The sequence below is a fragment of the Zalophus californianus genome, chromosome 1 (genome assembly GCF_009762305.2).
Source record: "Zalophus californianus isolate mZalCal1 chromosome 1, mZalCal1.pri.v2, whole genome shotgun sequence".
Taxonomy (NCBI): Eukaryota; Metazoa; Chordata; class Mammalia; order Carnivora; family Otariidae; genus Zalophus; species Zalophus californianus.
Genome location: NC_045595.1, coordinates 105,806,856 through 105,820,107, shown reverse-complemented (window position 1 = coordinate 105,820,107; position 13,252 = coordinate 105,806,856). Strand labels below are relative to the sequence as shown.

General features: G+C 41.4%; 1 protein-coding gene across 4 annotated transcripts in view; it reads right to left on the bottom strand.

Moving 5' to 3' along the window:
• The window catches only part of MED12L (mediator complex subunit 12L), a 316,798-nt gene that overhangs the window by 232,978 nt on the left and 70,568 nt on the right, over nt 1–13,252 (bottom strand). For all 4 annotated transcript variants that reach the window (XM_027583927.2, XM_027583929.2, XM_035727727.1 and 1 more), the window contains 3 exons: nt 11,375–11,524; nt 10,509–10,608; nt 10,097–10,233 (listed from right to left, as the gene is read on the bottom strand). In XM_027583927.2, coding sequence (XP_027439728.1) covers nt 10,097–10,233; nt 10,509–10,608; nt 11,375–11,524 — 387 coding nt within the window. The remainder of the gene's footprint in view (nt 1–10,096; nt 10,234–10,508; nt 10,609–11,374; nt 11,525–13,252) is intronic.

Sequence of the window (13,252 nt, the reverse complement as noted above, 5' to 3'; positions counted from 1 at the left end):
AATGGACATGCAGAAAATGAATTACCAAAGACTTCGTTCCTCCTCTAATACTTGCTAGACCAGATACTCATATAAGTCAAGGATTTGTCTTTTTCATGGTTTTATTTTCAGCATTTATTTTCAGTGTTTGGCAAATAGTAGAGTCAACAGATATTTTTCATCATGGAGTAAAAGCAACACTGTATTACATGAAACCAAAAGCAAAAACAAGGTAAGATGGGGGGCAGACAATGGTGGGAGGAGTTTACATTTTATTCCCCTCCCGCAAAACACACATGCACTTATTTAATATAGAAAAGTATCTGACAACCTAACAGCTAATTAAGTGTTAAGTACTAGATGTATTCTCATTCCTAATTTAATGAGTCAAGCATGCTGGTCCCAACACTATTACTTAGGATTATCATTCTGAAGGATTTAGCCAATGGGAAGAAGGAAAAAATACTTGAAAGGATATGGCAACATCACTAGAGTTTACATAAAATGATTATTTTCCTCCACCAACCCAGAGAACTAGAAGGCTTTATTAGAATAAAAGAGCTGAACATCATGAGTAAAACAAAAATAAGCAAGTGATGGGGGTGCGTGGGTGGCTCAGTCGTTAAGCGTCTGCCTTCGGCTCAGGTCATGATCCCAGAGTCCTGGGATTGAGCCCCGCATCGGGCTCCCTGCTCAGCAGGAAGCCTGCTTCTCCCTCTCCCACTCCCTCTGCTTGTGTTTCCTCTCTCACTGTGTCTCTCTCTGTCAAATAAATAAATAAAATCTTAAAAAAAAAAAATAAGCAAGTGATGGACAAGAGTAAGCAGAGAGAAAAAGAAAATCCAGCAGAGTATTTTGTAGAATGTAATCCATTTATGTCCTCCGACCTGTTAAGTGTTCATATATATGTACATAAATGCCCAGGAAAATATCGAAAGGATATGTTCCAAAATGAACAGTGGTTACTGCTCATGTATATAATGAGTGTTTGCTATACAGTATGCCCCGTTCTGATGCTTTCACTATAATGCTATGACTGTTGAGCAAACTGAGGCCTAAAGGTTAAATAACTCATTAAATGGCTCAAAACTACTAAGTCACTGACCTAAGAGTCAAATCCATCCTATGTGCTCCACAGGAGGAGCTCGTATGCCAACATACCCCCCACCTTCTGGGCGGAAGAGTGGGAGAAGGGTCCAAGTTGTGGGCTAAAGAGCACTTCATAATGTCAAAAATGTATTCCATCCTATGCACATAAAAATCACAAGACACCTGAAACTAATAACATTGTATCATACTGCACTGTATTGTAATAACTCATACTTCAACAAATATTAAAAACAAAAAAAATCACAAGAAGAAATAATTGCTATAATGAGAACAAGTAAGACAATGAATGGACACAAAATTCAAAAATCAGCAAGGTCCTTCAAATAACAGCATTGTTCATTTGGCCTCATGTACTTTGGACACATCCACAGTGGTAAAACACTGAAATCATTGTTAACTCTGTTGCAAATAATCATCATTAATGGTGCCATCTACATCTATAATAAAGACACCCCAAATGTGAAGAAGGTCCTTCATCATCAGGGAGATCGGTCACATTTTTCTTTCCCGGGAAGGGTGAACTTAAACTTGATAGATTAAGCCTAATTTAGTTTTTATTCAATTACTCAATAACCTAATGGTCTATAAAAACTAACCACATGTCTTCTACAACAAACAAAGAAGGGAAAATAATTGACAAGTACATCTGAGAGTCAAGCTTCCTCTAGAAATTAGAAGGTACTTGATGAGATTGTTTGCTATTTTAAGAAATTTGTTAATATGCTACCTATATTATAAAACGATACCATAAAAGAGAATGGGGAAAAACCAATGACTCATTACTGTAAGCAACAGCAAACTAAAAGAACTTGAGATCAGATACTGAATAAGGCTCTTCAACAGCTTTAGAATCTGAGACTGACAGGACAAGTTTATAAATGTAATTAATCACTCTTAGTCAACATTAAACAAAATGCTCATATTACAGCGCCAATAAATGACAAGGGATAATATAGAGAGCAGTGTTATTAGCAAGTTATATGGCTTGCAACCTGAGGCACATTATGGAGATGTGGATGAATTTCAAGAGTTGCATTAAGTTAAAACGTGGTCTAAAATTCTAATAGAACAGAACTCTGTTGTACATGATCACAAATAGCACTTAACATGCAGAATCGCCATGAAGTAAGACTAAGGTTGTTAACCACAAACCCAGAAGACAGGATATTTACATATAAATAGTATTCACTTGTGAAAAATCTTTCTAAATATGAATGATTGATTCCCTATGTACATTTCCAAAAGATATTTAAGATGGCTGATTTTTTTATGGAAAACGGGCAGGTTTTCCTAGTCTCACATCCTTAGAATCAATGAGCCTTTAGGTCTTAGGACATCTAAGAAACAAAACAAATACCATGAAAGCAAAAAAAGGACTTTTTTTCTTTTTTTAAGCAGCAGTTAAAAATAGCACAACTCTGGGTTCTGAGAAGGTGACAAATAAGAAAACAAAATTAAAACAATTCCTCTGAGTATATAAATCAACTTATTTTCATTAATTTGCACTATGCCAAAAGATGAATTTGCCATTCTCCAGTTAAATCATCAACATTTAAATAATAATACAAATGCAAAAAGTAGTTTTGAGAACAATATAATTGCATGATAACAGAAATCATACATGAGGAGGCGCCTGGGTGCCTTAGTTGGTTAAGTGTTTGACTCTTGATTTCAGCTCAGGTCATGATCTCAGGGTCATGAGATCGAGCCTAGAGTCCGGCACCATGCTGGGCGTGGAGCCGGCTTAAGATTCTCTCTCTCCCTCTCCCTCTCCCTCTGCCTGTCTCCACCTCCAGGGTTGCACATGCGCGCTCCATCTCTCTCTCAAAATAAAAAGAAGTCCTACATAAGATAAATTGTAAAGAAACTCCCTCCAAAAGTCCTTGAAAAGTGTCAGGTCTCTCCTACTGAAAATAAGGAAAACACCCAACTTAATATCCAAGAGTCATCACTGTATATGGTACAGTAAGCTTTACTTACTTGTCTTTTAGGAAAAATGAAGGGAACATACAGATGAGAAGAGGGAAACCTAAATTTCTAAAACATGGTACTAGGTTGACAATGTTATCCAACCATGAACATAACACAAATGAAGTGGATTCTAGTAGTGAGACACTGTCCAGTGACAATGACACTGAGGGAACAAGTAACTAGCTGGAATCCAACCTGCTACTTGACAGCAAAGCCAGGACTCAAATCCAGGTCTGAACCGGCCTCAGTTGTGTGGTACTCTACGGGGGTCAGCTTGCCCAACTTGAAGATTTGGATTTTCTAACTTAAATATTGTTTACTATGCTGAAATTGTGACACCTTTAAAAATCAGGGATTATTCCTGCAAATAAATATGCCAATATTAATATGGAAACTGTGGCAACTATAAAGGTTTTTCCCTTTTTCCAAAATTAATCTGACACTTGTTTGTTCCACTACAGTTACCTAAAATAAAAAAAATTAAAAAATAAATAATAAATCAGTTACCTGATTTATTAAAGAAATAGGACAAGGAATAGAATGTACTAGTCAAGAACTGGGTCCTAGGGGCGCCTGGGTGGCTCAGTCAGTTGAGCATCCAGCTCTTGATCTCAGCTCAAGTCTTGATCTCAGGGTTATGAGTTCAAGGCCCCACACTGGCCTCCACACCCAGTGGAGCCTACTTAAAAATTCAAAAAAAAAAAAAATCTTTTTAATTTTTTTAAAAAAGAGTTGGGTTCTAGAACCATTTAGGACTCCAATCCCCATTTTCCCACCAGTGAGTTGGATATAAGCTTGGACCATTTACTCATCTGCTCTACGCCTTGGTTTCAGCTGCAAAGGAGATAAAGAAAAAAAAAAAAAGTTTAAACATGTTTCTCACTGGCCAGGGAAAATTTAAATGAGATGATATAACACATAACAGGGCCCAGTGCTTCAGATGTGCTCACAGAAAGGCTGAAGAAAAAAGACTTGTATCACATGTTCAAAAACAATCTAAGAGGCCCACCACAATCTAAGTGGATTCATGACTGACCCTTATCATTACGGTAATGTCTAAACGTCTGGACATGCCATCCCCTCCCCACCCCCAACCATGTTAATATAATCACCCTTTCACAGTAAGTTTACTTGAAGAAAGAAGAAAATGGTAGCTCTAAGGGACTAGCACCTCCCCCTTTGGGCGTCCAGTAGGAAACCATGTGACTTCTCCAGCACAGCGTACTCAGGCAGGGCTGTGATCAGCATCAACAATTCTAAAATTCAGCACGTGCATCTTACCGGGAAGCCATCCAGGTGTGTTTTCCTTGTTTGCTTGACTCCTGCCTCATTTGACTTTGTTATCTTGACGCTTAATTTTTAAAAGGACTCTTTCTTAAACATTGAAAACCACCACCACCACCACCCCCCATAAATACCCCCAAGCACTGAAACGAGCCGATCTCCTTCACCGCACGGTAGTACGGCAACCACCTCACTGGGGGTGGGCCAGTCCCGTCCAACTGCTTTCCTGCTGAGGGTAAAGTCTTTGTGAAAATCGAAGAATGCAAACAGCCTGACAGATCTTGGCTGTGCGTTTTGGATTAATGGATTGTGTGATGGCTAGTTGTGTATGTGTGTGTGTGTGTGTCCCCACAGTAGTCCCAAGGGACCGCAGGACCATATTCCTTCCATGTCTCTAGAGTTTAACTGCCTCCCTAAATACATCAGTTATAATAGTAGGTAGTGTTTACAGAGTACCCCTTTACCCCTTTACACGCTAGGCACTATAAATATTTGAATGTTTTCTCGATATTGTTTCAGGTCCTTTTCCCATCATCAGGAGGTAGAAATCCCGTTTTACAAGTGGGGAAATTGAGACGCATGAAGAGTAAGTGAATCGTACATAATACTGCCCAAGAGATGCGTTACTAACCTGCTGATTTTACAGCTGAGAACTCTGTCAGCCGCCCTCCTACCCCCACCTGTGCATGCTTCCTTGTACCGTTGTTAAAGCCAACATATTCTATAGATTTTCTTTCTGCATTCCCCCTACGCTTCCAAACCCAATCCCATAGAGGGCTTTCCTTTCCAGTTCACTGTCCCAGCAGCTTTTCTGTAAGCCCCCCAAAAACCAATACAGTAAGTATTTCCTGAGGACATGTGGGGCACCAGGCATGGTGTTAAAGACTGGTGATACGCTGGTGAGCCAAAGGAACACAGACCCCGACCTGCGGGGCTTTAGGTTGGCAGGGAGGAAAACACGCAACAAAGTCCAGCAATGACCAGCAATGACGGAAACGGAGATTTTCCTTTGCATGGTGCTGAGAGTTCCTCAACCACATGGCTGCCGACCTGGTTTGGCCCTGGAGGCCTGGGCCAGAGGGGAGTCAGAGGGCTTGTCTGGACTCTGGCCCTATGCCATTCAAAAAAATCAGTATGAACTCATCACACCTATTCAGAGAATGCTTCATGAATAATCAGGAAAGCAACAATAAATATATAGATTTTCAGGTTTGTTTAGCAGCAGGGAAAGAGGAAACGCATGTGCCGCTGCAGCTGTTCTGGCCTTTTCATTACTCAGGACAAAGTCAGCTTCCTCAGGCACCAGAGAGAGAAGCGAAAAGGCGGCTCTTCCTGACATCTTTAGACTCTCCCTTCTAGCCATGCCCCTGGCGGACCCAGAGAGGCAGCTACTTCTCCCTTCACACCCAACCAACACAAACAAGGAAAGAAGCCAAGAGGAAGGAAGCGGTCTGGCTGCTCTGTAAGGCTGAGGGGCACCTCCCCCACCAGATCTGAGGTCAGCAATGTGGCCCCCGCCTGTAGGTCCCAAGTGACAGACTCAGTCAGGACTTGGAATCAAGAGGTGCCCTCCATTCCCAACAACAGTCCCTTGTGTGGACATCAGGCTTCTCTGCCTCCCATCACCCAGAGCAGAAATGGTTCTGAAACACTGAACAGGCAAATCGGTAAGCCAGCGTATAAAACAGGCACCATGAGTGGCAAAGAGACAGGCATCTGGGCAAACATGGCCAACAGACACTGCCTGGCTTGCAGTGTTTTAAGACTGGAAAAGTTCACATGTAAATCTTGACATCCAAGTTCTCTTGAAATGTCGAATGATCAGACAACAGTGGGTTTGCCTTCCCAAGTAGAATCTGAGACAGGCCACTCTACTCAGAAAGGGCAAGCCCTCTCCTGGGTTGCCTCTCAGGGGCCCTGGACCCACCAGCTACCGTTAACTTGCACCACTTGTCTGACCGCAATACAACACAAGTCTCCGAGCCCTGTCCTAAGCGTTACAAGTTTTTTATCTCCCAATATACTGAATGGAAAATCAAGCAGCACAAATCTAAAGTAAACATTAAGGGTTTTAAGATTTATATTTTCACCTCTCTTACAACAGTACCCAAACCCTAACACAGAAGCACCTGCTGAGGATATGGGGGGCAGCAGGGAAGGAGAGGGCAAAGGAATAATGCAGTCCACGGAGAATGAGCAGAAGCACGCCACAGGCCTGACACACCCCATCGTGGGGCCCACGCTCACTCTCATGACCGCAGTCCAACCACAGGGCAGGACAAAGGCCTCAAACGCCTTCATCCCATGCATGATGGCTTTGACCAAACATGGAGACTTAATGACACACCCAAACCTGCCGAGTCCCATCTGTAGGGCTGCTCTCCCACCTCCCTACAAGAAAGTGAAAAGAACTCAACTTCCTTGCAGCAGTTCCAGAGAAAAAGGAATCAAGAAGGGTGAAGTTCAACTTGCCCAAATAGATGTGAGGAAGCAGGCTGAGCAATCCAGTGCCCAGGCCTACCTAAACACAACTTCAACAAAAGCAAACCTCAAGCTCACTGCAGTTGCAGAGGCTGGTCACTTGTTCTATTATCTTTCATGTTGTCTAAGTCCTAACACAAATTATGAAACCAAAAAAGAGGAAGCACATTTTAAAGAAGTGAGACCTGTATCTGAATCCAAATCATACCACTTTATACAACTCCTAATCAGAAAATTATAGTTACATCATATTGGTTCTTCCAACATAACACTACTAATAATTATTGGTATTTATCATTCACATTTTTAAATATATTTATAGAGTGCTTTATAATTCTCAAAGTCCTCCTGTCCCTTAGGGATGCGTAAGTTGGCATAGAGCATTTGCCCTAACAAATGAAGGCATTAAGGCACAGAGCCTGCAAGTAAGTTGTTCAAGGTCACACAGCTGATCATAGTTTATACAACTCCACAGCTCATCCATGAATTCCAGATAGACAGATAGATAGATAGATATAAAGTCACTTGGTAGTTAAGAAAATAGTAGACCCTGATGAAGAATAAACACAAAGATGAAACGCTGTCATTTGCCTGCTTATACATACACACACACACACATACACACGCCAAAGCCATATTGTAAAACTTAAAATATAATGTTCAATAAAAATTTAATGTTAAATATTTTAATGTTTAAAAATTATCCTAATGTTAAATTAACTGGATCTGCCTAGTTATTCTTTCTGAGAGATTATTAAGAAAAGGTGACCCGTCTGAATTACAGGTTTAAAATATAATTTTTGTCTTACTCATAAAAGAGCACTGTAACCACAAATCAACCACTCACATCTACTCCTTCCATAGTCAACATTCAACATAATTAATTACTCCTAAACGGGCAACACTGATGCTCCTTCCAATGAAGTATGCTATGAGAACATCCGGGACTCTAGGTCCTGAGCACAGGTCGCCCTCTAGTGGCATCCACCTCCCCATGTCCTGGGTGAAGTCCCTCATTGGAGACAAGTGTGCTTTAGAGAGCTTAGAGTGTGATTTTATTCACAAATACAAAACTTGGGGGGCCCCTGGGTGGCTCAGTGATTAAGCGTCTGCCTTCGGCTCAGATCATGGTCCCAGGGTCCTGGGATCGAGCCCCGCATCGGGCTTCCTGATTCTCTCTCTCTCGCTGAGTCTCTGTCAAATAAATAAAATCTTAAAAAAAAAAAAAAAATACAAAAATACAAAAATACAAAACTTGGGGCGCCTGGGTGGCTCAGTTGGTTAAGCATCTGACTCAATCTCAGTTCAGGTCTTGATTTCAGGGACGTTAGTTCAAGCCCTGAGTTGAGCTCCATGCTGGGCATGGAGCCTACTTAAATATACATATGTATATACAATTTAGGTAATTATATATACATACATATAAAACTTAATTTCTGCCCTTGATACGACACTCATCGTTTTCTCTTAAGAGTGCTAGTGAATAACGTAAGTCTCTGTGGGTTAATGGGACATGTAATTGTGAAGCTGGGCAGTTCACTCACTAGAAAGGTCTACAGTGAGGCTAACCACAAAACTCAAGTGGTTTTGGTGCACTTGCTAAAACGCTCACAAGAGAACACAATCTCTACTCAACACTGGGTGCAAGAAGCTTAGGAGTCCAAAAGGACATCTTGAATTTTAGGTATCTCAACTTTCCTTTCAGGTATCTCACTTCAATATCTTAAAAACCTTAGTAGTCTTGCAACCTTTTATCTAAGAAAGTCTTTATTACAAATGGACACCATAAAGGAACACAGTAACACCTTAACTTGTGTCAGTTAGCGAAGAATTGTACAGACTTATAATCAGTGTACTCTACGGAAGTACCAAAGCATTGCTGAGACTTCACAATGAACGAGAAAACATGCTCAGTCTGTACCTCACTCAGCATTCTGACATTCTACCTGGCAGCAGTGAACCTGCAACCTTATCTTTGAGAAGCAGGGTGACAACACAAATTATTCCAGAGAGAGGAATAACCTAGAACAGGGTCACATCAGGTTCACATCAGGGTGGGACAAGGAAAGGTTCTGGGTTATTGTTTCTGTTGTTTAATCTCTCCTCTCCCCATATGCACTCCCAAAGGCTAGTACGAAAATCAAAGATAAGAGTAATCAGTCAACTAAGGTGTTCCTTGAAGGCAGGTACCATGTCTTAAAACTTTTTCATTCTTAGTGCCTAACACAACCTGGCTATACCATGGGTGCTTCCCATTGCAAAAAGAAGACAAACTTATTCATTATCCCAAAATAAGGTTGAGAAAAAAAAAACTGAAAAACCTTTGTTGATAGGGCAGTTCAGTAATGAAACAATCTAATCCAAGAAAGTATAAGACAATAATAGTCTGTGATGGTTAATTTTATGTGTGAATTTGGTTAGGCCATGGTACCCAGTATTTTTGGGCAAATTCCAGTTTAGATGTTGCCGTGAAGGTATTTTTTTAAATGTGGATAACATTTAAATCAGTAAACTTTGAGTAAAGCAGATTATCCTCCATAATGTGGGTGGGCCTCATCCAATTTGTTTTAAGGCCTTAAGAGAAAAGAGAGGTCTCCAAGGAAGAAGGAGTTCTGCTTCCAGATGGACTTCAGATTCAAGACTTTGACATAAACTGTTCCCAGGGCCCGCAGGTTGCTGGCCTGCCCTGCACATTTCAGATTTGCCTGCCCTCATAATCATGTGAGCCAATTCCCTAAAATAAATACTTCTTCCTCACTTACATATATGTGTGTGTATACATTTATCTACATACACACACACACACACACACACACACATACGTATTTGTATATATTTCCCCTTTCCCATACTGGTTCTGTTTCTCTGGAGAATCCTAATACGTTGCATATAGATTTTCCAAAGACCGTGACCACAATATTCATTCACTGCTCTAATATTAAAATAGACTCCCCCTAAGTTAAAGCCAAACCATTATATAAAGTCCAATCACTAGATGAAGGATATTCTGCTAGAACTAAAATGATGGGGGGGGGGGGGTGATGATAAAAAGTCCAAGAAATATCTTCCCAATAAATACACCTAGGTTGATCAGCCCAAAGGACATTTCATTTTAATAATCTGGAGGCATTTTAGTCCAACAACAAAATCATTTCAGGGTGACATCTTCATAATCTCTTACACTTCACAGAAAAGGCTTTGCCAGAATTTATTGAAAGAAAAAAAAATATGCTGAGAAAATTTAAATGAAAAGAAGAAAAATATGAACTACCTCTTGGTTATCTTTGTTTTGGTTTGCCCAGAAAATCTTATGATAAAGCGTCTCCATCGAATTGCTGGAGTCAGTCCGATCAAAACAATGTCGATCCAACACTTCCAACGTGTGCAACACCCGACTGATGGTCACCCCTGGATAGGAAATTAAGCAAGTGTCAAGAGGTCAAACAAAGCCACAACAGCATAGTACAAAATCATCATTAGGCAGGGCAAAAGGGATTTTAAGAAAGTTGACATTCTCAACAGCCGGGAGCTACAGGGCACAAAATGAAGAATGCCCTCAGAAGTCAGAAGGTGGCTCCGCCAAAAAGCATCCTTACTCACTATGTGGACGAATTGTTAAGAATCAGAAATGCGGCATGAAGTCCAACATTCAAAAGCACCCCTTCTTCTCTCGTGTTCTGTACCTGCTGTTGATTCTTGGCACTTGTCAAAGGACCACCGAACCTCCACTGCACGGCCTCTTTGTTTGATCTGCTGTTCCGCCTCATAAATCCTGGCCCGAACCTGAAAGATAAGCGCTTCCACTTAACTTGTGCTTGGAGAGCCACAGTAGCTGTCTAAATCAGGTCAGGTTTCCCACATGAGCACAGCAGCGTCCTACAGTCCATCAACTACATCATAGCAAATTTAGCCTGTTGCCCAAAAGTGCCCTTTAAAATTTACAAGTGGTGGTTCAATGCCAGTTTTCAATAACAAATGCTTGCAAAAAAAAAAAAAATGCTTGCTTTACAAGCAAGAATTTTTTTTAGGTATCACATGGAAAGGTGAAAGCTCTAAAGTATCATTTTTGAGCCATTCTTCCATGTATGAAAACAACGTGGCATGTTTTATTAATTTAAGAGAAATGCTTGCCAAAAAAACAGGGATCTTATTCTCAACATTAGTCACGATCCTGTGGTTTAAGTTTCTTAAGTCTCCGAACCAAAAAAAACCCCAGCACTAATAAAACTAACTCATAAAAACACAGTTACTAAATATCACAGACGACGAACTAGAAGCGCTGTGGTCATGTATTAGAACCACCACCATAACTACCCTCTGGGTGGCAGAACGCTCTGCAAGAACTGCCCAGCAAGAAGAAAGGGAGCAACGTGATGAACTTCTGTGGTTCAGAGAGGCTAAATACTACCCCAGGTCCCCCAGAGAGATGGGGAGCAGGGCTGGGAACGGCACCCAACCACCTGAGATGCTGAAACCCACTTGGCCCACTCTGCTGTGATGCCTCTCAAGAATGAACACACCCATCAAACCACCATAACAGGAAGTCTACCTGCTGATTGAAAGCCGTGTTCCCACCCGGCATGGGGAGGCTGGAGGGGGCCACCTGCAGCAGATCCAGGGGCGAGCCTGGGTTCGCGCTCTTATTGTCATTTGTGGAATAATTCCACACCAAGGCACTTGGGCAACAGAGAGTGACAGTCTGGAAATGAAGCAGGAAAATCCAGATATTTAAAGGAATGAGAAAAGTGCAACAGCTTAAAAGTAAAAATGATGCCTTGTCATAACGATATTATAGTTTCCTACCAGTGAGTTTAAAATATGGACTGCTGACCCCATTCTCAACTTTTCAAGTTCTAAGACAAAACTAAGAATTATTAATTTGAGGGACGCCTGGGTGGCTCAGTCGGTTAAGTGTCTGACTTCAGCTCAGGTCATGATCTCAGCATCCTAGGATTGAGCCCTGTGTCAGGCTCTACACTCCGCAGGGATTCAGAGCTTCTCCCTTTCCCTCTCCCCCTGCTTGTGTGCACTCTCTCTCTCTCTCTCTCTCTCTCAAATAAATAAAATCTTTAAAAAAAAATACTATTTAAAGATTTTATTTGACAGAGAGAGAGAGAGAGCGCGCGTGCAAGTGAGCACAAGGAGGGGGAGGGGCAGAGGGAGAGGGGAGAAGCAGGCTCCCCCAATGTGGGGCTCAATCCCAGGACCCTGGGATCATGACCTGAGCCGAAGGCAGACGCTTAACCGACTAAGCCACCCAGGCGCTCCCCAAAAAAAGAATTATAAATAAAGGGAGGAGTACAGCTACTGAGAAATCAAGGAGTATCATAATTCATAAACTAGCATTCCAACACAGAAAACCTAGGAAAGTTAATAAAAACACAGTAATCACTGAAAAATTGTCACTTAAAACAGTTTCTTCATTCAATTAGAAAAATGAGATGGAATTAGAATATGTCATTTCTAAAGTTATAAAATGTAAAAAGAAATTTTTTGTTTTTTTTAAATCTAAGAAATAATCTCTGAGATAATGCAGGAAGTAGCTTCATAGAAGCTAGGTTGGCAGTAACCCTGGACCAGCGGGTGGCAAATTTTCTATAAAAAGCCAGACAGTAAATGCTTTAAGCTTTGCACGTCACCTCTAATTTCTGTCACATATTCTTTTTTTGTTTTACTACCTCACTGAAAATATAAAATATATTCTTAGCTCCTGGGCTGGACTTGGCCTCCAGGTTGTGGTTTGTCTACCCCTATCTTAGACCCCTGAAGACATTTTTTACTCAACCAACTTGCATGAAGCACTTTCTAGGACCACCTCACTCACAGGTCACAGCAACCCCATGAGGGACGTAGTGCTATTCTCCAACTGTACCAGAGAGGAACATGAGCCATGGAGGAAATTTAGTAACCAGCCAAATTGATTTCAGCACACATGCTTGGAACCACTATGCTAACCCTGCCACCACTTAAATGGAGATGAAATATTATGGCTCCAGCGTAATTAAGCCCTTCCTCTGTACTGTGCACTGCCCTGGAAGCTTTCAGTCATCACAACCTGAACTCTGTGTGGTACTGAAGTAGGAACTGTCACCAACCCCCTCACGCCCAGGAAACAGAGGCTCAAGGTTCAAGTTAGTCAGTGGCAGAGGGGAGGCTAAAGTCAGGTCTGCAGTGATTCTTTAAAAAATAGGTCTTAACCATCATGCTGTGGTGCTACTTGACAACAGACCGTGAGCTTATTAGAGAGGGAATGCAGTATTTCCTTTTTTCTAAAATGCAAAATTAAGTATTAAGAAAACTAGATTCTGAGGTCTAGGGGACGTCTTGTGGAAAGCAGATGGCAGACATGAAGAATGTCAAGTCCCTGAGCCCCACCAATGCATCTGCCTCCAATGGCCCACATCCCCAGCTCCCTCCTCCTATGTGT